Source organism: Euprymna scolopes, chromosome 31 (genome assembly GCF_053919585.1).
Source record: "Euprymna scolopes isolate OS-2025 chromosome 31, ASM5391958v1, whole genome shotgun sequence".
NCBI lineage: Eukaryota > Metazoa > Mollusca > Cephalopoda > Sepiida > Sepiolidae > Euprymna > Euprymna scolopes.
In genome coordinates this window covers 53,268,906-53,293,757 of record NC_136512.1, presented here as the reverse complement: position 1 = coordinate 53,293,757, position 24,852 = coordinate 53,268,906, and the positions used below count along the sequence as shown (strand labels likewise).

Genomic DNA, 24,852 nt, shown 5'->3' with positions numbered 1-24,852 from the left:
GATGCAGCACAAGAAGACTATCAGCCAACTACTACAAATTTTGTTTTTCATGTAAAGACAATCACCAGAAATTTGGACGTCTCAGGGAAATAAAAATATTAAATCTAATTCACAGATATTAGAAAACAAAGAAAATTGAAAACCAATACCAAATGTAGAAGATAGTTTTAATAAATAAAAATATTAGATTTGGATTTAAATACCCATCTTACCATAAGAAGTTGTTTCATATTTACTACACCTGCGCGCTCACTCAATAAAGATTGCCGGTGAAGAAATTTCCGAAGTTTTAGAAGACGTTCCGATTCACAGTGAGTAGTTACAGCTATGTTGACGTCTGAATGTTCTACGATCATATCACGACCTTCTATCCCATCAGATGATAAACCATGAAGTCTCTTCTGAAAAAAAAAACAAAAAAAACAACAAAAAAAAAAATACAAATAATTATGAAAATGAATTTGAAATAGAAATACAAAATCATCATCATCATCATCATCATCATCATCATCATCATCATCATCATCATCATCATCATCATCATCATCATCATCATCATCATCATCATCCATTAATTTTTTTGGTTTTATCATCTTATTTTCTTTTATCAGGTGTTTTACGTTTTCTGAAATTTCAGTCTCCAAGGTCGGCAGTTTTGATGATGATGATGATGATGATGATGATGATCATCATCATCATCATGATCTATTTCATCATTTTATTTCCCTTGATTTCTAAACTTGGCAGTCTTAAGGATTGATCTCGTTGATCGTCATTATCATCATTTTTTTTCGCTTTATTTCTTTTGGTTTCCAAGCTTAGCGGTATTGAGGATTGATTCCATTCAAATACTAATAAAATATTTGTTGATAGTTTGTATCCAAGTTTTCTTTGATCGTCAAACTTTTTTTCCGTCCTCCACATCAAGTTTTTTTTTGTATTTTCTTATCCAAAAGTCACTCCTCTTAACCAAACCAACTAATTGCCAGGAGTTCATCAAACTTTAGTATATTCAATCTTACCAATAGGATATTAGAGCTGATATACTGAGTTTGATCTGACCCGACATTACATAGCCATTTGATCATGGCTTTGTTTATTATGCTGAGTGGGCCCAGCACGCATCTCCATACAAGATCACACATCTAACATAATTGTTATATACCATTCCTCTAAGAGTGAAAGAGATAACTCACAATGTAAGGATTAGCAACAGTTTGTGGAACTGACGCCATGCTTATCTTACTCTAATGGCGGAACTCAACTCGCAAACACCTTCAGCATAACATATTCCCAAGATAAAAATCGGGATTTCTCTTTTTCGAAAAATCAGTTTTTTAATTGTTCTAATACACAAAAGAGATACGCAAAAACGAACTAACAAACAAAGAATAATAAAGACACAAACAAGAAACAACTCACAATTCTTTATATAGAGGAGAGATGTTTGTGCCTTTGTGTGAGTGTGTGTGTGTGTGTGTTGGTGTTTGTATGCCAGCTAAACCTTTTCGCATACGCATCGTACACGCACCAACTCGGCATTGTTAGAAAAAGCGATCTCTCAGACAAATAATATCAAAAATTTAGAAAAAATAGTTAATTATTTCGTGTAGAAATTGCGTTTTATTTCAAGGGAAGATCACCTAAAAGCATCTCTTTCTAGACGATTTTAACATCTGCACATGCATCAACCACTGTTCTCTGAATTAGTTTAAATACAAGAATTTTCGACGTGGTTTCATAATCAGCACGGTGGCCAAATGAATTAGAAGGTTTTATAACTATTAGTTTTGAGGTTCGCGCATTCCTCCCGGTGGGAATTTTCTTTTGCATTTAAACAGAGTTGTTTTGTAATGTGTACTATTTACTGGGATTTTTTAAAATTTTATATTAAAACAAACAAACAACAAAAAAACAATTTCCTTATTTCGATTTTTTATCAGCAGTTTAAATCAACTGAGAGTTATTTTAAAAAAAAAATAAAGAAACAAAAATTCCAATCCAATTATGATTCTTTAATTAAAACAAACAAAGGACTTTCTTTCATTATCATTTTTTTTTTAACAATTTAAAGCTTCTTTAATTCATAATTGCATACGACAATTTGGGACGCTAAAACCAACGCCAAAATATTAATAATAAAAAAGAAGCTGACGAATTGCAGAGTAAAATGTTTTGACGACTTTCTAATGAAACTAAATTTAAGCGGATCAAGTAAATACTTGCCTGTTAGGTATTCGGGTTTGTTTTGAACGAATCCCACATTTAAGTAGTTTTTATTTAGTTTACAATTTATAACATTTTTTAACAGTTTATAACCTTTTTTCATTTAGTTACATTTAGAATCTTTTCCCACGCAAACATTTTAATTTATCTGTTTTTATTTTATTTATTTCTTCTTGTTTTTTTTTTTTTTTTTTTTTTTTTTTTTTTACAAATTTTGCTTTCGGTTTCTGTCAATTTTTTTTATACATTAAAATATCATACCAGCAGATTTTACGATTGCCTCCCCCTGCTGTCGCAATTGCTTTTTTTTTGGGGGGGGGTAAATTAAAATATCATATTTAAGCGTATTTTACAAGCGGACAACGCCCCACCCCCTCGTCACAATTTATCATATTTCAGCGGATTTTACGACCGAGCAACAACGCTCTCCACCCCCGCTGTCACCTTTTGTTTTTACGACCGGGGAAACACCTCTGTTGTCACATTAGTTTGCCCCTTCCTAAACTGTCACACTTTTTTTCGTCTCCCCCAACTCCGTTATCACAATTTTTTATGACCGAGAAACGCCCCCCCCCCATAAAAATCTAAAAGATTCCTAAGACGTGGATGCAATGAAAAAAGGACTGTAGAAGCACCGCAACATAATTGGTATGTTTAGAACTGGTCTTGAAATAAATGCAGTGAACGAATGATATTGTCACTTCAGTGATTAAAATGAAATTAAAAGTAAATGAAATTCTGAGTCAGGTCTTTTATATGCATGCTCACGTGACTAACACTCAACAAATAAGTTGTCACGATCACATGATCTGAAACTTCTTAAGATTTTATTTAGAGTTGAATCAACCAGCCAGCATTAAAGCGTAAATACAAAGGAATTTTTTTTTAATTGCATTTTCACCCCAAACAAGGCACATTGCCACTTTGTTGTAGGGGGCTGCTATCAGGTACATAAGCATCAGGGGTACTGTATAAGGAGTTGGGCAGCAAGATGTCGGTTCACGTTACACTTGAACTTCTGCATGTCAGTACAATTGGGGAAGCAGGGACCCGGAAGGGAGTTCCAAAGTCTAGCCGTTCTGGGGAAGAAACTACTGGAGTAAAAGGCACTCTTACATCTAGGGATCTCTACCGTGAAGGGGTGGGATTTTGCCGTTTGTCGGGTTTGTCGAGGGTATTTACGCCGAGGGGGCACAAGTGCTTGTAGTTCGTCAGAGCATTCACGTAAAGTTAAAGTACTTGTAGAACAGGCAGGGGGATGCAACATTTCGTCGATGGGACAGAGGCTGAAGTTTAGATAACAGTTCAGGTCCTATCAGATTGGCGACTCTCTTTTGAACCTTGTCTAGGAGTGAAAGACTAGTGGCAGATGCACCAGCCCAAATATGACAACAATACTCCATACATGGGCGAATGGTGACCTTATAGAGGTATAGGATACTTTGGGGCGTTAGTAGCTTTCTAGCATGGTAGAGAGAACCTACCTTCTTCGCAGCGGTCCTGCAATGTTCTCAATGTAATTGTTCTAACTCATGTTTCCTGTGAACGTTAAGCCGAAGAGTTTAAAAGATGTACTTTCAGATAAAGAGTCATTGGCCATTGCTATTGGTGGTAGGGAAGGTTTCTTGTAATTACTGAGGGAAACAAGTTTAGTCTTGGCAGCATTGAATATGAGTATCAATTTTTGTCCCCATTCCACTACGGATCGATCATCCTCTAGTGTTTCTGCCATTTCTTTAGATATGTGTTCATCTGTTTTCCTGCCATGTCTGTTATAGAGCGTGGTGTCGTCAGCATATATACCCATCTCACAGACAATTTTGTCAGGGAGGTCATTTATGAATATTAGGAATAACAGAGGTCCAAGGATAGACCCCTGAGGCACTCCCGGATTTATATCATATTGTTTAGATGTACGACCGTCAAGGGTAACCTGGATTTTTCTCTTATCTAAGAAGGATTTAATTATGTTATGCATTCTTCTAGTGATACCGTATGATCTGATTTTCTTGAGAAGACCCTCATGCCATACCCTGTCAAAAGCCTTAGATATATCTAGAGCTACCGCTATCAAACCGGGCACACATTTACTAATATAGAAGGAATAAACAACCTCATGTATATGGACAAACACAATCAGAATCTTCAATCAGAACATCCAAATGGAATTTACTAGGGAGAAGGAAAGCTGGAGACGAAAGAATATATGGATCTACCCAACCAAGGAGAGATAAGGACACAAGGCGAACATGATACCTACAAATAAACCGTGATAAATTTTACTAAAAGAATGAACTGTGTGTGGCTTGATTTAAAAAACGAACTGAACTAAAATAAAAAAAAATGCGATTTGGCATTATATTGTTGAGGCTAGGACATTATCAAATGAAAAAAATGATACAATTTATCCATAAAAAATTAATTTTATTATACAACTTGTTAAGACAATTAAAATATAGTGTTGGTTGAAAATATAAAGAGTTTAAAGAACGTTACTTGAGTAAGAGTCGTTTAACGTGAAAGAAGAAATTGAGTGTTTGTTTTGGCTGTGCGTTTACGTGTGTGCAAATGAATAGGCATGAAGATTTGTGTGTGTGTGTGTGTGTGTGTGCGCGCGCATTAACGTGTCTGTTTTGTTAGTGATCGAACTTGTAAACATGTACGTCCGTTATGTGAGTCAGGCTGAATCATGATATAAACACTTGTGTTGTTTTTGAAACAACAACAGATAAGAGAGAATTTCATGGACTTCTAAATGTAACGCCTAGCGAAGCCCACACCCACTCAATGAACACCTGTACACAAGTTCATAGACGCACACACTCTCTAACTAACACACACACTAATACAGACTCATACCTACATACCCGTCCATTCACACTTGTAAACGCTCAGGGCGATAGCTGAAATAAACATGCTTTCTTACATTAATTGTTTTCTTACACTATAAATTGTTGTTTTACAGTATAAATAACTCATTCTCTTAGAACATTCTTTGGATTGTTTGAATTCGTAATTTTTAATAACCTTTTATTTGTATTGTCTGAACAAGTTGTCGAATAAAATTAATTACTTTAAATAGAGTGCATCATTTCTTTATTTGATAATGTGCTATCCTCCACAGTGGTGACCCCGACGTGATTTTGGAATCAGAATAGAGTAGATAATTCTGAAAAGAATTGTCAATAAGAATCTGATACATACATCGGACGAACTGCCACTTGCAGAGTCGTCAACATTTTCCATTAAAAACTCCAACGTCTCTTTATCAACGTTCACGTCATCAAGGGCGTCGGGCGTTTTTTTCTCAACTTTTTGCTTTGGCATCTTCAGTTCTTCCGGTTTCGTCTGTTAAAAGAAATAGACAATTAAATAAAATGTTAAAAGAAATAGACAATTAAATAAAATGTAAAAAGAAATAAACAATTAAATAAAATGTTAAAAGAAATAGACAATTAAATAAAATGTAAAAAGAAATAAACAATTAAATAAAATGTTAAAAGAAATAAACAATTAAATAAAATGTTAAAGGAAATAGACAATTAAATAAAATGTAAAAAGAAATAAACAATTAAATAAAATGTTTAAAGAATTAGACAATTAAATAAAATGTTAAAAGAAATAGACAATTAAATAAAATGTTTAAAGAAATAGACAATTAAATAAAATGTTAAAAGAAATAGACAATTATATAAAATGTTTAAAGAAATAGACAATTAAATAAAATGTTAAAAGAAATAGACAAGTAAATAAAATGTTTAAAGAAATAGACAAGTAAATAAAATGTTTAAAGAAATAGACAATTAAATAAAATGTTTAAAGAAATAGACAATTAAATAAAATGTTTAAAGAAATAGACAATTAAATAAAATGTTTAAAGAAATAGACAATTAAATAAAATGTTTAAAGAAATAGACAATTAAATAAAATGTTTAAAGAAATAGACAATTAAATAAAATGTTTAAAGAAATAGACAATTAAATAAAATGTTAAAAGAAATAGACAATTAAATAAAATGTTTAAAGAAATAGACAATTATATAAAATGTTTAAAGAAATAGACAATTAAATAAAATGTTAAAAGAAATAGACAATTAAATAAAATGTTTAAAGAAATAGACAATTAAATAAAATGTTAAAAGAAATAGACAATTAAATAAAATGTTTAAAGAAATAGACCATTAAATAAAATGTTAAAAGAAATAGACAATTAAATAAAATGTTAAAAGAAATAGACCATTAAATAAAATGTTTAAAGAAATAGACAATTAAATAAAATGTTAAAAGAAATAGACAATTAAATAAAATGTTAAAAGAAATAGACAATTAAATAAAATGTTTAAAGAAATAGACAATTAAATAAAATGTTTAAAGAAATAGACAATTAAATAAAATGTTAAAAGAAATAGACAATTAAATAAAATGTTAAAAGAAATAGACAATTAAATAAAATGTTTAAAGAAATAGACAATTATATAAAATGTTAAAAGAAATAGACAATTAAATAAAATGTTAAAAGAAATAGACAATTAAATAAAATGTTAAAAGAAATAGACAATTAAATAAAATGTAAAAAGAAATAAACAATTAAATAAAATGTTTAAAGAAATAGACAATTAAATAAAATGTTTAAAGAAATAGACAATTATATAAAATGTTAAAAGAAATAGACAATTAAATAAAATGTTTAAAGAAATAGACAATTATATAAAATGTTAAAAGAAATAAACAATTAAATAAAATGTTTAAAGAAATAAACAATTAAATAAAATGTTTAAAGAAATAGACAATTAAATAAAATGTTAAAAGAAATAGACAATTAAATAAAATGTTAAAAGAAATAGACAATTAAATAAAATGTTAAAAGAAATAGACAATTAAATAAAATGTTTAAAGAAATAGACAATTATATAAAATGTTAAAAGAAATAGACAATTAAATAAAATGTTAAAAGAAATAGACAATTAAATAAAATGTTTAAAGAAATAGACAATTAAATAAAATGTTAAAAGAAATAGACAATTATATAAAATGTTTAAAGAAATAGACAATTAAATAAAATGTTAAAAGAAATAGACAAGTAAATAAAATGTTTAAAGAAATAGACAAGTAAATAAAATGTTTAAAGAAATAGACAATTAAATAAAATGTTTAAAGAAATAGACAATTAAATAAAATGTTTAAAGAAATAGACAATTAAATAAAATGTTTAAAGAAATAGACAATTAAATAAAATGTTTAAAGAAATAGACAATTAAATAAAATGTTTAAAGAAATAGACAATTAAATAAAATGTTTAAAGAAATAGACAATTAAATAAAATGTTAAAAGAAATAGACAATTAAATAAAATGTTTAAAGAAATAGACAATTATATAAAATGTTTAAAGAAATAGACAATTAAATAAAATGTTAAAAGAAATAGACAATTAAATAAAATGTTTAAAGAAATAGACAATTAAATAAAATGTTAAAAGAAATAGACAATTAAATAAAATGTTTAAAGAAATAGACCATTAAATAAAATGTTAAAAGAAATAGACAATTAAATAAAATGTTAAAAGAAATAGACCATTAAATAAAATGTTTAAAGAAATAGACAATTAAATAAAATGTTAAAAGAAATAGACAATTAAATAAAATGTTAAAAGAAATAGACAATTAAATAAAATGTTTAAAGAAATAGACAATTAAATAAAATGTTTAAAGAAATAGACAATTAAATAAAATGTTAAAAGAAATAGACAATTAAATAAAATGTTAAAAGAAATAGACAATTAAATAAAATGTTTAAAGAAATAGACAATTATATAAAATGTTAAAAGAAATAGACAATTAAATAAAATGTTAAAAGAAATAGACAATTAAATAAAATGTTAAAAGAAATAGACAATTAAATAAAATGTTAAAAGAAATAGACAATTAAATAAAATGTTAAAAGAAATAGACAATTAAATAAAATGTTAAAAGAAATAAACAATTAAATAAAATGTTTAAAGAAATAGACAATTATATAAAATGTTAAAAGAAATAGACAATTAAATAAAATGTTAAAAGAAATAGACAATTAAATAAAATGTTAAAAGAAATAGACAATTAAATAAAATGTTAAAAGAAATAGACAATTAAATAAAATGTAAAAAGAAATAAACAATTAAATAAAATGTTTAAAGAAATAGACAATTAAATAAAATGTTTAAAGAAATAGACAATTATATAAAATGTTAAAAGAAATAGACAATTAAATAAAATGTTTAAAGAAATAGACAATTATATAAAATGTTAAAAGAAATAAACAATTAAATAAAATGTTTAAAGAAATAAACAATTAAATAAAATGTTTAAAGAAATAGACAATTAAATAAAATGTTAAAAGAAATAGACAATTAAATAAAATGTTAAAAGAAATAGACTATTAAATAAAATGTTAAAAGAAATAGACAATTAAATAAAATGTTTAAAGAAATAGACAATTATATAAAATGTTAAAAGAAATAGACAATTAAATAAAATGTTAAAAGAAATAGACAATTAAATAAAATGTTTAAAGAAATAGACAATTATATAAAATGTTAAAAGAAATAGACAATTAAATAAAATGTAAAAAGAAATAGACAATTATATAAAATGTTAAAAGAAATAGACAATTAAATAAAATGTTAAAAGAAATAAACAATTAAATAAAATGTTTAAAGAAATAGACAATTAAATAAAATGTTAAAAGAAATAGACAATTAAATAAAATGTTTAAAGAAATAGACAATTATATAAAATGTTAAAAGAAATAGACAATTAAATAAAATGTTAAAAGAAATAGACAATTATATAAAATGTTAAAAGAAATAGACAATTAAATAAAATGTTAAAAGAAATAAACAATTAAATAAAATGTTTAAAGAAATAGACAATTAAATAAAATGTTAAAAGAAATAGACAATTAAATAAAATGTTAAAAGAAATAGACAATTAAATAAAATGTTAAAAGAAATAGACAATTAAATAAAATGTTAAAAGAAATAGACAATTATATAAAATGTTAAAAGAAATAGACAATTAAATAAAATGTTAAAAGAAATAAACAATTAAATAAAATGTTTAAAGAAATAGACAATTAAATAAAATGTTAAAAGAAATAGACAATTAAATAAAATGTTTAAAGAAATAGACAATTATATAAAATGTTAAAAGAAATAGACAATTAAATAAAATGTAAAAAGAATAGACAATTATATAAAATGTTAAAAGAAATAGACAATTAAATAAAATGTTAAAAGAAATAGACAATTATATAAAATGTTAAAAGAAATAAACAATTAAATAAAATGTTAAAAGAAATAAACAATTAAATAAAATGTTTAAAGAAATAGACAATTAAATAAAATGTTAAAAGAAATAGACAATTAAATAAAATGTTTAAAGAAATAGACAATTATATAAAATGTTAAAAGAAATAGACAATTAAATAAAATGTAAAAAGAAATAGACAATTATATAAAATGTTAAAAGAAATAGACAATTAAATAAAATGTTAAAAGAAATAAACAATTAAATAAAATGTTAAAAGAAATAGACAATTAAATAAAATGTTAAAAGAAATAGACAATTAAATAAAATGTTAAAAGAAATAGACAATTAAATAAAATGTTAAAAGAAATAAACAATTAAATAAAATGTTAAAAGAAATAGACAATTATATAAAATGTTAAAAGAAATAGACAATTATATAAAATGTTAAAAGAAATAGACAATTATATAAAATGTTAAAAGAAATAGACAATTAAATAAAATGTTAAAAGAAATAGACAATTATATAAAATGTTAAAAGAAATAGACAATTAAATAAAATGTTAAAAGAAATAAACAATTAAATAAAATGTTAAAAGAAATAGACAATTAAATAAAATGTTAAAAGAAATAGACAATTAAATAAAATGTTAAAAGAAATAGACAATTAAATAAAATGCTAAAAGAAATAGACAATTAAATAAATTGTTAAAAGAAATAGACAATTAAATAAAATGTTTAAAGAAATAGACAATTAAATAAAATGTAAAAAGAAATAAACAATTAAATAAAATGTAAAAAGAAATAAACAATTAAATAAAATGTTAAAAGAAATAGACAATTAAAATGTTTAAAGAAATAGACAATTATATAAAATGTTAAAAGAAATAGACAATTATATAAAATGTTAAAAGAAATAGACATTTTAATAAAATGTTAAAAGAAATAAACAATTAAATATTTTAAAAAATAAAAACAAATAAAAAGAAAGTTTCCTTTGAAATTGTTATGTAGATTAAAAGTTTTTCAAATCCATTTTTCGATAATCGTAACATTATTTCGTCTCTGAAAGGTCAAATTAAAAATATGCATAATAGCTAAAATACCAATCTGCCAAGGATAGTTTATAACTACCATATTAAAATTCTTTCTTATTCATAAAGCACCGCTACTGTCTCTCTCTTTATTTTATCATCGACAGCTTTCTTCCTACAAAAAATACAAATAAATATTTTATTCTGATTTGTGGATCGTTGGAACACTTAAAGAAAAACAAATTTAATTTGAATTTAATTCATTCCAGAAAATACTTTGACTGTGCCAGAAATATCTTCGCGCGCGCGTGGTATATATCAAGTAAATACTTTTTTTTTTCTTATATATTTACTCTTTCTGGAAATGTTTTATTAATGCTTCTTGATTGTGAATAAATCTTCCATCAAAAAGAGTCCTCCGTGTTTCAACGAGACGACACGTGGAACACAGTATCAAGCGTGTATGAGTTATATTCGCACCAGAAACTAGTCCCACCATAAATAAATTTATTGACATCCACAACAAGTACAACAACAGCAACAACAAAAGCTGCAACAAAAAATTAAAAGTGTATATTTTTGTTTACTTACGTTTGGTAAGTAAATTGGCAGTCTTTTGTATGCAGGATGAAAAGCGTGGTTAGTTATTGTTATTTGTCTGCAAATAAAAACAACAAAATAAACTATTTGAGGGCGTAATAATAATAATAATAATAATAATAATAATAATAATAATAATAATAACAACAACAACAACAACAACTCCCATATGTCTCAACAGATACTGTCATAGATCTAAACATTTTAATATTTGCAGGAGCAAAATCGGGAAGAGTGAAACTAAAAACAAACAAAAACCCATTAAAACAAAGGATCTAGAAAAACTGGACGGGAAATAAGACTGGAAACCGAGAACATCAAACTTAGAAAAGAAGCTGAAACCATAAATAGAATGAAAGAGAACAGACATTTCTGGAAGATTAGGAATCGGGCACAAAAGGGAAGGCACAATAAGAAATAAGAAGAGCTAAAACGATAGCAGCAAAAGAAAGAAAACTGGGACGATACAGGTACAAATGAGAACAACAAAAAAACAAAAAAAACAAAAAAACAAAAAAAAAAACAAAAAAACAAAAAAAAACAAAAAAACAAAAAAAAACAAAAAAACAGGACTTTTGAAACCAATGAAAGACAATTTTATCAAAATGCAAATCTATCCATGCATAAATATGTAAGCTTTATTTATAACTTGAAACAGCAACCAAAGAATAAAAAAGTTACAAAAAAAAAGAGTTTAAAAAATCCTCAAAGGGTCTAAAAACGAAGAAAGTGTTATTTTTGTCTGTATGTGGACTTACTATTCGTGAAACTGTTTATAGGCTGTCATCATATTTTGTAACCCATGACTATGACATGTGTTATTTGCCGAGATGTCAGTAGCGAAGGGAACTACAACCAGGGTTTATTTGCCCACAATAAGTTTTTATAGTAATGTTGCGTCTTAAAAGGGTCACTGCATCTTTTTGGTAAACACGTACCCGGGCCCCAGGACGACTCTTTCCGATTGATTAAAGTATAATACAGGCAACCAATCGATTGAGTATTTTTATATAATTGACCAATCATAATTAAATATTCCGACTAAATAAACATCGAATATTTCAGAGACTGTTTCACTTGTGTTTGTGACGACTAAATCGTGAAGCAACGAATGCTAAAAAGCATCGAATTACTTAAACTGTTTCATTTCAGGAACTGCAACACATTATTGGTAACCTCGACGCTCGTAAATACACCAGTGGCGAACACGATGTTTGAAAATGCAAACCCAAGCTTCTGAAAACGAAGTCACGCACAAAAACTAACAACGAAAACCAACAAATAAGTAAATACATAATTTAGCGAAAGAGCCTAAAACAAACAAAATAAAAAAACACTTTTATATATATCTATTGAAGCGTGTGTGCAAAAACACAAATATCAAGGCTTGTGGAAACAACAAAGATACTAAACAAACAACAAAAATGTCCAATCAGACATAAAACATAATTGTAAATCACAAACAAAAAACAAGCATTGGATACATAAAAAGGGAAACGTTCATGAAACAAAAGATAGCAACAAAATGTAAATTAAAGCCTTTCGAAACGAGGCAAAGAAAAATAGAAAAAAACAAAAACAACAATGAAGAAGAAATCAGTGCAAAGACAAAGAGAAAAAAATCCTAAGATATTTCGATATTAATTTATCTTCACTTCGGACTATTATTCTCATCTTTATTAGTTGTTGTTTTTGATCTTTTATTGGTTTTGTTTATTCACAACGTTTCGCCCTTCGGGGCGCAGTTGATAGAGACGTTGAATCTCTACAGTTCCAGATGAGCATTGTCTGAAGATAGCGGTTTCAATCCCACCCAAAGCGTGCCAGAGGTTAATTGGCCAAAATGTGGTGAGACGACAACAACTACGGATGGCAGTGATGGCTGAGAATGCAGTTAGGAGATTCGAAGTTCCTATCCGTCGCGGTTACCACCTGACGAAGGCCAGAGGAATAGTTGGCCGAAACTTTGTGAATAAACAAAACCAATAAAAGATCAAAAACAGCAACTAATAAAGATGAGAATAATAGTCCGAAATAAAAATAAATTAATATATAATGCTCATTGCAAAAATGAATTCCAATTAAGGAATAATATATATATATATATATATATATATATATATATATATATATATATATATATATACATATCTTTATCGTTCACGTATATTCTGACACGTTTCATAATTATATCGATTTCAACTCAACCAAATATTTTACTCAGCTGAAAAAACAAGCATGAACACACGCACGCGCACACACACATCGGAATTTTGAAACAAACCTTTTTCTACTTCTTATTCAAGAATTTAAAAACTTCTAAAAAAAAACTTTGATTTTTCACAGTATATTTTATATTTCTGTAAAATTGTTGAAATAAATATATTTTGTTAATTCATGTTTTCTCATCTCATTCACAAAATCTTCTTGTCGAATGAACACTTGCTAACTGGTGATCCATTCATGTTTTTATAAATCTTTTCATTCTCTACATATTTATTAATTACTAGCACTGTTTTGAGTACTCTATCACTAAAATACACTACATGTAGTTAGAAACGTCACTACAAGGTCAATGGGTATTATAGCCATTCTCTTGTAGAATTTTCCTTCAACAAAAATTAACAAATGAACATTTTGTGAAACAAAAACATACAGGAATAATAAATAATAACCGCTAAAAATGTTTGTACCTATTTACTATGACTCCCCACGGGACAATCAGCCAATCAGAGTCTTGGAAAAATAATGATAAATTGGAAAAAAATTGAAAAGAAAAATGAGGAGGCTGTTTGAGAAGTTGCGCATGACGGCACCTATCACCCCACTCGTCTCCATGGCGATTGGTTTGAATAGAAATATGTCGAGAAGATCTCATATTTTGAATGCGGTTCTATGCTGCCGCTGATCCATGTCCAGGGTTTGTTGCCAATTCTGTCGTTGACGAGAGAGCCAAAGTATCGGCACAAGTTGCATCTCATAGAATCGACATGCCGTTGTCAAATGGAAACACCGTCAGGATAGCGACCCATTTGCCACATCATCTGTTGATGCCAACTTGAAGAAGAACCTGAAGTCCTACCTAACTAATATTCCTGGTGAACCAAATGCAAGAGAAATCCAGACAATTGCACCTAAGGGAACAGCGAGGATATCAGAAAAAGCTCTCGGTTGGTTTTAATAAAAATTAGGAGAATGTTGGCAGCTGGTTTGGCTTCCCCATACCCAGCATTACAATCTTCAAAGAAAGAAAATGAAAACATCGTACCCATTGAAATGATTTTATCTGCTAAGGAAAAAAAAAAAAAAAAAAAAAAAAACATGCTGATCATATCCCCATGGATCAGGAAAGTAAAGAAATTTATTTGTTGGGAATTTATTATCCCTTTTTAATGTAAAATTTCCCGTGTCTTTTGTGAAATTTGTATTTTAAAAAAATTATTAAATATTCCCCAAATTTCAGTTTCTTTGGAGTATTTTAAAGGAATTTAGGCGCATAATATAATCTCCTATATAAAACTTTAAATATTTTAGATTAATTTTTATCCATCGGCATTAGAAATGAATGAAACAAAATTCCCTGAATTTAAATTTCTTCTTAAGTTTAAATTTTAAATTTAAAACATTTTCTAGAATCAGAATCATTTAACGGCTTTTGATAAAAATACGAACAAGGGTTATAGAGATAAAGTATTATGATATCTCGACCTTAATCTTTATACAGAAACATAAATGTAGTGGAAAACTTTTTTTTTCCGCCGGAGAATTAATTAAAACCTGTCTAGTATTTTATAAGAAATGCGCTAAACAGGGAATTTGTTAAAAGAAAAAATGAAAACGAAAATAATGACCAGGCGAAATGCTATCTATTACGTCCGCTCACAAAATCATTGTTCGCAACCAAATAGCAAATTAGCAAACACACACACACACACACACACACACACACACACACACACACACACGATAATAAGACAGCTAACTGAAAATTAACTAAAGAGCAGTAAGGATACACAATGAGGACTGAAGTTGCTCAAGCATCCTCTTACATTCTCTACAATGCCTTCGGAATTTACGTACACAGTAACACTTACATACATACACAGTAACACTGACAGTAAAACAAGCATATACACATTTCTCAAAACAGATCAATCTAAAATTCTCACTTCGAAATTCTACAATAAACAAAGTTTAACTTTTCGGTACTTCTACAGAATCAAGCAAAATCGACTTTTGTAGAATAAATTTACGTAAACAGTCGGAAGAAGCCGAATAAAACCGAACCATCGACAAACAGTTAAAACAAAAATGACATTCATTGTATTTTTTTATATGAAAGATTTAATGCAGACGAAAATAAACAGTGAAACATTTAAAAATTTTGTCTGAGTATTTTTTACTTATTTAATAAATCACAAACAGTCAAATAGAACACAATTTAGGATTAAGTTTAAGGTTAGCTTAGAGTTGTGTCAAGGTTAAGGTAAAATAAGTAACAGTCAACCAGTTGTCCAATGTCCAGAAATGTTCTTGCTAATATAATTAATTTCCTAGTTAATTAATTTACACTTTTTGTCTTTCTTTATCGTCTGCCATGATTTTTTTTCGGTTTCCCATTGGATAAATGCTTCGGTGGTTTCCAGCTAACTAACAAGTCTAAATCTGCTTCAACAAAATTAGGTTTTATTTGGTTCAAATTCTATATATTTGGTTCAAATTCTATATAAGTACTAATATTCGATTAATAGTAAATAATGAAAACATTCAATGTGTATCTTACGGTGTCGCGAGAGAAAAACATAAACATGGGTGAAATTGTTTTATTATTTTATTGACTTGCAGGATCCATGGAAATTCCACAAATGAAAAATATATTTTAATCAACAAATATGTTTTGATAAAGCTGATATTTTTTGGATAATGCAAAAAATTAGTTTTTTTTAACCGAAAAAACAATAACATAAAAAATTAGTTTTTTTTTTAACAGAAAAACAATAACATGCAAATATGAGTTTATTAACATTTCTATGGAAATAGTGTCCATTGTATTTTAAACATAAAACTGGCCCGAGAAAAATATACACAATATATTGCTACATAGTTCAATACAAATAATAAAATCACACTGTAAGGCACAATCTTTAATTTACTTCTTCAGTCCAGCTCCAGCACCTCTTGGCAGACAACATTCTTTTTTACCCTGTTTCTTTGGAATGGTCCCGTTTTACGTAAGGTTTCGCTGACTTTTTTGTCGGTGAAAAATCGCTGCACGTCGAAATTACTACAAGTAATTACTACAAGTACACACCATTACGGCAATAATTATATATTATGATCTTCTAAAACAAGACTATATCAAAGAAAGCTCCATTTCATATTCTTGTCAAGGGTTGGTCTTTTTAAAGCCAAATTTCGCGAATTTACTCTCTTTTTTTTTAAAGTGGTTTGACCTCAAAAACTTATATTTGGCCTTTTTCAAAGTGTAACGTATAGACTAAGAAAAGAACAAGCAAAATATTATATAAATTATGGATATTAATTTATTCAGACGTAAATTTTTCTAAATTAATTTTTTATCAGACTAAATCGATTTGTTCACATTTACGAATCGAGTTTTAAAATACATTATCGGTCGGTGATTGTTCATAATAGCCATCTAAAGAATTTCAGAACTTACGAAGATCCCCCGAGTCTTGACATACTAGCTATCTGAACATTCGGTGAACAGAACAAACCTTTGTTTTTTTATTTTGAGGTTTTATGTAAAGGAAATAAAAAGGTCAGCATATGTTTATGAAAGAAGGAGGAGGATGGGAGTAGGGTCGGAGTAGGTATAAGAAAGGGAATGTTCATTTCATCACTTAAAAATATTTGTGAAGAATTGACCTTCATTCGTATCGACGAATTTATTGTCTGCACATCTCGACCAAGTCTGGAATTTGTCGTCAAACGTCAACATTTACAAATCTCTGTTAAGTTCTTCGTTGTCTATTCGGCACAGATACCAGAACATTTATAAACGATAGATTCTATATTTTAGTCTTTCTTTTATAATACACTAACATGCACCATTGACATTGAATAATTTCGTAGCTACTGTGCATTCCTACTTCCAATCCTGTGTACTTTTGCACCTTACACACCATATTTCCGTAAATATCCGCTTTAACTCGACTTGAAGCTGACGCAAACCGCCGAAATATTCCGAGCGCTAATTAAGTTGGTCAGCCAATTAAAGAGCGATAAAAAACACGATTACCTAATAAAAAAGTCAAGCAGACGACTTGAAATAAATTGGAAGAACAAAAATTTAATTTTTGATTTTAATCAGACATAAGAATGGCACACACGACAATGAGCGCAGATAAAAAATTTCTAAAAAAAAAAAAATATGCTTCGATTTATTTACAATATTTTTAAAAATAATTAATAAAACTTACTGTATATTCTACAGGGTGGCCGAAAAGTCCCAGAACACTATATATGTATTTTTAATAAAACACAGTATTTTTTAATGAAACACACAGAAAAAAAATATATATTCAACAAAAAAAGAGAACTTTATTAGAAACAAAGCAGAAAACAACTAGAGTAATTTAGTGGTCTAGGGGATCAGTATGTTGGCCCTTGTTGTTCTTGCACAATTCCATTCGCCTCCAGGTTCTTTGTGCCATTTTCTTTTTTAGAGAATTCCTTGATACGCTAGCAAAAGCTGCAATAATCGCATGCTTTAGCTGATCAATGGTTTCGTATCTAATACCAGAAACTTGACCTTTAATTAAACTCCATAATGAGTTGTCTGGAGTGGTCAAGTCGGGGCTTCAGTGTCCTGGGACTTTTCGGCCACCCTGTATTTACAATTTTTCCATTTTGTTTCTTTTATTGTAATTAGTAGCCGATGGATATTATTTTGTGCTAAACACCAAACCCTTACCTTAGACCCTAAAAGGTAGTTTTTACGCGAAAAAAAAGTTTATTTACAGATAAATAAAATATTTATACATGAAAAAATACGGTAGGTTATTGTTACATTTTATTTTATTTCAATTTTTTTTAGAAATTGTAATTAGCATCCGATAAATGTTATTTTTCTAGCGTTTTTTGTTAATTTGATCGGTAAGCACTGCCAAAGTTCACCACAAATTACCCCCCCTATATGTAACACTATGTGACTTTATTATAAGTTAATATTATCGATATAACTTTTGTACTATTTAAAAGAAGAAGGGCAAAATAAACTAGTAATAATTACAAAAAAAAAAAAAAAAATTCAGCGTACGAAAATAATGAAAATGCGAGACGAAAATCGTGTTTACATAATTGACGCTTTAAAATAACGTTCCCATGTAGTAAGCATTCCGAACGTGAAAACAGCAAAAATCAACTAATAATCAGATTTTCATGAAATTTTCGATACACATCCATTTTAGAATGAAATTACATATAAAATGCAGTTTCCGTAAAATATATGAGGGAAATATTTTTTAGTGCGTGTCCCCCCCCATATTTATTTTTTCTAAATTTGAGCAAAATATATTTAAATTAATCAAAATTTCTATTTATTATGAAACATAAGAGTTCAAATAGGTAAAAAAATATTTATTTTTTGAAAGTTTAAATCCACGTATTGAACAAACAAAATTGAAGTTCCAATTAAAAAAATTGGCACTCTTGCATAATTTGACCCGAATTCTCGTGAATTCCCGTCAAGTATGGATCGGGCGAGACCGGTAATTATCGATGTCACCCGAGTGTTATAACAGACGCAGACTAATGAAAAAAAAATGAAAAAAAAAAACCCGGAAAAAATACAAATGCAAATAAGCAAAAATAACAAAAAAAAACCTACCTTGAAAAATGAAAATATATTTATTTCATTTGAGTATTTAATTTTTTTTTTCAAAATATTTATCAACAGAAAGTTTGTTTGCTTTTTTCTCCAAGAAAATATTTTTAACCGTATATTTGTTAGGTGTAAGTACACGTTTTGTTTTGGTTTGTTTTGTTTTTTTTTCTTGTTTTGTTTTTCTTTTTTCTTGTTTTTTTTATTTTCAAGACTTGTTGTTCAGTCAAGTTCTTTTGGTGGCACTGTCCATTTGTACATCTCCATTAGAAACCATCTTTTACACACGATCTTTTTTAAGTAAACATTTGTGTTTACAATTGTTGAATGTTGCACCTCATTTTTTGGGGACAGTTATTTCTTCTCCTGACAATATGAAATTGTCTGCATCGAAGTTTTCATTTCTTTTTCTGTACAGATTTATTTCTTGCCTGTCATTTTTCTGTTTGGCGAGTTTAAAAATATTCGTCAGCTTTTCTTTTTTTTTTGTTGGTTTAGTCGCTTTCTTCCAACTCGAATGTCGTCTGCTTCCATTTAGATAGCGTTTCTGGCTAATAAAACTCCCAAAAATTCAATTAAAAAAATAATAATAAATAAGTAACTAATCAGAAAATAAAGTCACCCCCACACTCTTAATATCATCTTAAAATTACTAAAAACATAACAGAAAAAAAAATTAAATAAATAAATGAAAAGTCGAGTTAGCGTTTCAATATTTAAATAACCAGATGACACCGATGATTGCCGGTCTCGCCCGATCCATGCTTGACGGAAATTCTCGAAAATCCGGGTCAAATTATGCAAGAGTACCAAAAAATTTAATATTATTATGCTGTTTGTTTTTTAATACTGTTTTTCTAATTAATATATACTAAAATCAGTTGAATTGCCAAGAAAAAAAACTTCTTAATAATTAATTTTTTCAATTAATTAATTTTTAAAATTCCATTATTTCAAAATGTTCCGTTACAATATATATTTTTAATCAATGGTGTTTAATTTTTTTTTTTAAATATTAAGTTGTAATATAAAAATTACTTTGCCGTCCATTTTATCGCCAGATTAGACACGATTGAAAAATATTATTGCGCCAAAAATAAACTTTTTGTAGATCATTACGATCCTCTCGTTTGTCTCTTTTTACCAAATAAAGTATGGAAACCGGTAATTAACCAAATGAACAGTCGTGCATATTTTGTAAAACCGTATTTCATATTTAATGTACAGATGTTTATATAATATTATAATATTATACTATTATATTATTATATATATTATGATATAATATTATATATATTATGATATAATATTATATATATTATGTTTATACAATATTATAATGTTATAATATACTGTAATAATTAAATATTATAATATTATAATATACTGTAATCATTAAACTGTGTAAATCTGAAAACCTAACAGAATTATAACAAAATTGCTGTTTGAAGAAAATAAACAAAGGTTAAAAAAAATCATTAGGTCATTTCTACTGTTCCATACTTCGTATAGCTAACGCAAGTCTGACGTCACGGGATTTTGAGTTCCGTTCTTCACAATCGGTTGGATGTCCCTATCGGCGCTCAGCATATTCCGAAGGTGTACATTAGCTTTCAGTCGAAGCCGAGGGGACATGTACGGAATCCGGTACGCAAGGTGCAAAAGCATCCAACTCTGGACACCATATTACTGTTTCTATTTCTTCTAATTTCTAAAATAAAGTAAAACATCGTGGATTGCTCAGCACCAACGAAGACGTCACGTTATTACAGTATAAACAAACAAATAAACAAACAATAACAATAAAAAAAGTAAACTCACCATTGGACTCCGTATACAATTTTACTCGAGAAAAGTTTGTGCTGGATCTTAGTAAAGGGCTTCTGTTTTCAATTGTATTCCCGGACAGAGAAACAGATGAATAAGAAAAACAGAAAGAAAGGCAGAGGCACCATCTTTATATAGATTTTACCGAGCAAATTAAGCTTTTAGGGTTCCGTAGATTATAATAATTTACTTTTCGTATTGCCACTCGGACGTAGGGTTTGTTTTTGAGTTAAGTGTTATCTTATGATTTTCAAGTTAAAATTAAATTAAAATTAAATTCTTGTTAAAATCGATTTAAAAATCAAATTTTCGTCAGATTATTGCGTCTTTACCTTCAAATGTTCTGATTGCTCAAGATTCCAAACACATACCATTTCTTATTTCATTCGCTGTTTGATTTATGCTCTACCGTGTTCCACTTCGGCCATTTTGTAAGAGCCGTTTAACTTTTGTAAGAACCCTTAAAAATTAATTTCACGGATTTTACCTATTTGCATATAAATATTTTCATGACAATCTCTAACAATAACGCATCATAACACACATGTGGTGAACATGAAGTTTCCCTACATGAAAACTTTATCGGAATGGCGACATGCAATAGCTTAATTTTTTTTTAAGATCATGACATGCTAAACGTATTGGTTAAAAATCAATTTAGAATTTAGTATGAAACAGGAATACACAACACTTTTCAAATTAGTAAATATTCTAGAATACCGGCTTATTTCCAACATGGTGGCATGTTTTATTGGCATTGATTAGGGATCTCCAAAGTTTTCGAAAGTAGAGACATATTTAGAATGGTTTTTGCGAGTATCCTGATTGTCCTAGAGTGATTTTTAAAAAGAAATTATTTTTATACAATTCACTAAAAGACTTTATTTCTTTTCATGGGATCCATTTTCAATTCACCCTTTTTATATCAACTGCCGTCCAGGTAAACATATTGGAAATATTAGCATATTTACTCATTTAAAAGGTGTTTTCTTTTAATTTCACGCGTTACACTAAATTGATTTTATCTCCAATACATTCACCATGTCATAATCTTACACAATATATACAATTTTGAGCTACTGCATATGTTTTTCTGATAAAATTATCGGTCAATGTGGCCTGGTTGTCCCACTAAAAACTCACCTGCAAAGAATTGCTTTTTAGGGGTATTAATCCTAATTTCTCCATGTTAAGAACCGCTTTCGGAATAAACACCACCAACCTCCTCATATTAACAACGACTTTCGGAATAAAAACCCTTTGCAGGTAAGTCTTCACTGGAACAACCAGGCCATATTGAACAAATTATCTGATCCGGAAATATCACGTTTCCTCACAACTGGAATTAACTAGTTTTAACTTTAGTTGGTGATCAGGTAGAGAGAGAAAAAATATTCACCGAAAACGTGAACAAAACTGTCGAAAAGTATTTGATCATTGTCTATTTCTATCTTTCTTTTAAAACCAGAATAAAAGGCATAAAATAAAATCTTTAAAAATGAAAACATTTAACAGATTCATAAAAGAAGACTCACCAGAGCGTTTGCTGCAACAATAATGAAGAGTTACGTCTTGAATGGATGACGTCATAAAGGTTTTGTAATTTTTGTTTCTTGCAATCACATTTTGATGATTATGATTTCAGACTAGGATCAAAGTTCTGTTAAGCCCCAGTAGGGAATTTTCACGCAATAATTACTTCCTACAAATGAGGCGGGTGGGGTTATCACCTGTCGTCTTAGATTTTTCCATCACGGAATACCGACGGGTTTGATCTTGCAATTTTTATAGTTAACTGAACGTACACGTTACCGGTTGAGTCACAACGACTAATAATTCAACTTTGATTTCATTCGAAAATTCACAAACTGTTACACCTGCAAAGACATTCTTTTTGCATAACTAAAAATAACTCTCTCTACTTCTATATTATATGCATGAATAATATAGAGATTATCATCTTGCCATCTAATTTACATACCTGTTTGTGGTCCGTACAGACGTGTGTCTGTGTGAGTTATGTGCGACAATAGATTGTGTTATTATTTAATATATATGTTTTCGCTCTGGTCATGCATCCTCCCACCCCCGTTCAAGCATCCCCACCCCTACCCCGAAAGTATTCCCAATGAAATAGAAACTGATAAACGAGAGAGTAGCTCCCCAACGCTTTACATTAAATTGTATACATAAGTACTGAAATTTTAAAGATGCATTTCATAAGAAATATATTAGGTACGGGCAAAAATGGCTGAAAAAAAAATGATAGGATGACGTAGTTTTGAAAGTCGGTTTATCATATTTTTTTTGTAATTCTCCGAATACATTTTTATGGTATTTGAAAGATTAAAGACTAAAGTTAATTTCCAAAAGGAAAAAAAAAAATATTTGTACACGTGAAAAAAAAAAAAAAGTTATAAAAAATATTTTCACGGCGAGCTAACTAATTCAGCTAAATTTTGAAGTTAATTAAATTCATTGTAAAAATCCATTGAAAGATAAATATCAGTTTCCTGGATCTATTTCAAAGATAATTAGTACAGATATGGAATTAAAAAGAACACCTTGTTTGTCCAAAAAAAAACTTAATTAGCTCTCAAAAGCGAAAGATTCTCGCTTCGCTCAACAGAAAAAAAAAACAAAACAAAACAAAGTCCTCGTCTAATGGATTATACGGAAACTCAAAATTTCAGACAGTCGAAAGGCTGTCTGAAAATGACATCAAGTAATTTAAAGGGAGATAGGGGTGCTGATTTTTATAGGGTAATCCTGTGAGGATTTAATCAACATGATACTTGCTCACAATACATTTACATTTCTACATAGTAGTGCAATCGTGGAAACAAGGAACAGGGAGGAATTCTAAATACGAGAGGCACAAGAAAGAATCTATTAGAGAAGAAAGTTTTCTAGCATCCAGATATCTCTATAATAAAAGGTGGTATTTTGCTGCTCGCTAGGTTTGCTGGGATTCTTCACGTTGAACGGATACAAGTGAAGTAATTTTGTGAGAGCACATGCAAGACCTTTGAGATAGCGGGAGTACTTTGGCTCTTCTACAAAAGTTCATGAAAATTATGTGTAAAGAATAAATTTTCAATCTCGAAAGTACCTCCCTCTTTAGTCAAGAACGGCTAGGTGATCAGGGCGCTTTGAACAAGTTCGTCGTCGGTGTGGAAACAAAAGTATCTGAAAAAAAAAAAAAAGCAATAACTGCAGAAATTTAAAATTACAATAACATACACCCAAGATATGTTAGATGATAACACAATCTCACAGAACACGCAATTCAATTATTTTTCAGTCGCATCTTCCATACAAATTGTGATTTTCCTTTTAAATACTGACATTCAAATGAATGCCAAAACATGCAAACCGATTTCCACGATATTCACTAACGGTTAAACGTTTTCAGTGTTAAATGCCAAAGAACAGTTTTAACTTGGCGATATTTTGAAGTTCAACAACAGGATATGGTTGAAACAAAACTAAAGTCAGGTTGTATACTTTTTTATATGCATTTATTTTGCCTGCGCCTTAGAAGGAGTGATTAACACAGCAGCAACAGCAGCAGCAGCAGCAGCAGCAGAACCACCACCACCATCAACAACAACAACAACAACAACAACAACAACAATAATAATAATAATAATAATAATAATAATAATAATAATAATATAATAATAATAATAATAATTAACGGTACCTATGGAAATTCCACAGGAGACTCATTCATATGTAATATATTGATGTTGGCATGGAAACGCTCTGCTATTATTGTAGCTCTTTTGTTAAAACTGCAAAAATATTTATCTAAGCTAGCAGAGATGCCCGATGTAGCCCGGCCATAAAGTCATGAAAGATCAAGATTTCAGTTCTTTTTCATCATCCTTTAGTTACATCCTCTAACAATGACATCATTATTTGTGCACGGGAAACACAAGATGACACTCCCCCCCAAAAAAAACCCATCAATAATGTTTTAGTAGTATAGTATAGCTTCGGATATACCAGCTTATTTGTTTATACGAGGGGGT

At 28.7% G+C, this 24,852-nt stretch overlaps 1 protein-coding gene across 5 annotated transcripts in view; it reads right to left on the bottom strand.

Annotated features, from left to right (window-relative positions):
- The window catches only part of LOC145255744 (breakpoint cluster region protein-like), a 182,716-nt gene extending 160,344 nt beyond the window's left edge, over positions 1 to 22,372 (bottom strand). Inside the window, exons 1-6 of one of the 5 annotated variants that reach the window (XM_080114383.1) lie at positions 22,351 to 22,372; positions 20,810 to 20,871; positions 11,134 to 11,200; positions 10,643 to 10,717; positions 5,431 to 5,574; positions 213 to 401 (exon numbers count right to left, since the gene is read on the bottom strand). In XM_080114383.1, the coding sequence (XP_079970509.1) occupies positions 213 to 401; positions 5,431 to 5,574; positions 10,643 to 10,645 (336 nt within the window). In that variant the 5' untranslated portion in view covers positions 10,646 to 10,717; positions 11,134 to 11,200; positions 20,810 to 20,871; positions 22,351 to 22,372. Of the gene's footprint in view, positions 1 to 212; positions 402 to 5,430; positions 5,575 to 10,642; positions 10,718 to 11,133; positions 11,201 to 20,809; positions 22,188 to 22,214; positions 22,330 to 22,350 lie in introns of those variants that run through there. The other 4 variants (XM_080114382.1, XM_080114385.1, XM_080114386.1 and 1 more) reach the window with 4 other exon arrangements.
- Positions 22,373 to 24,852: the final 2,480 nt, after the last annotated feature.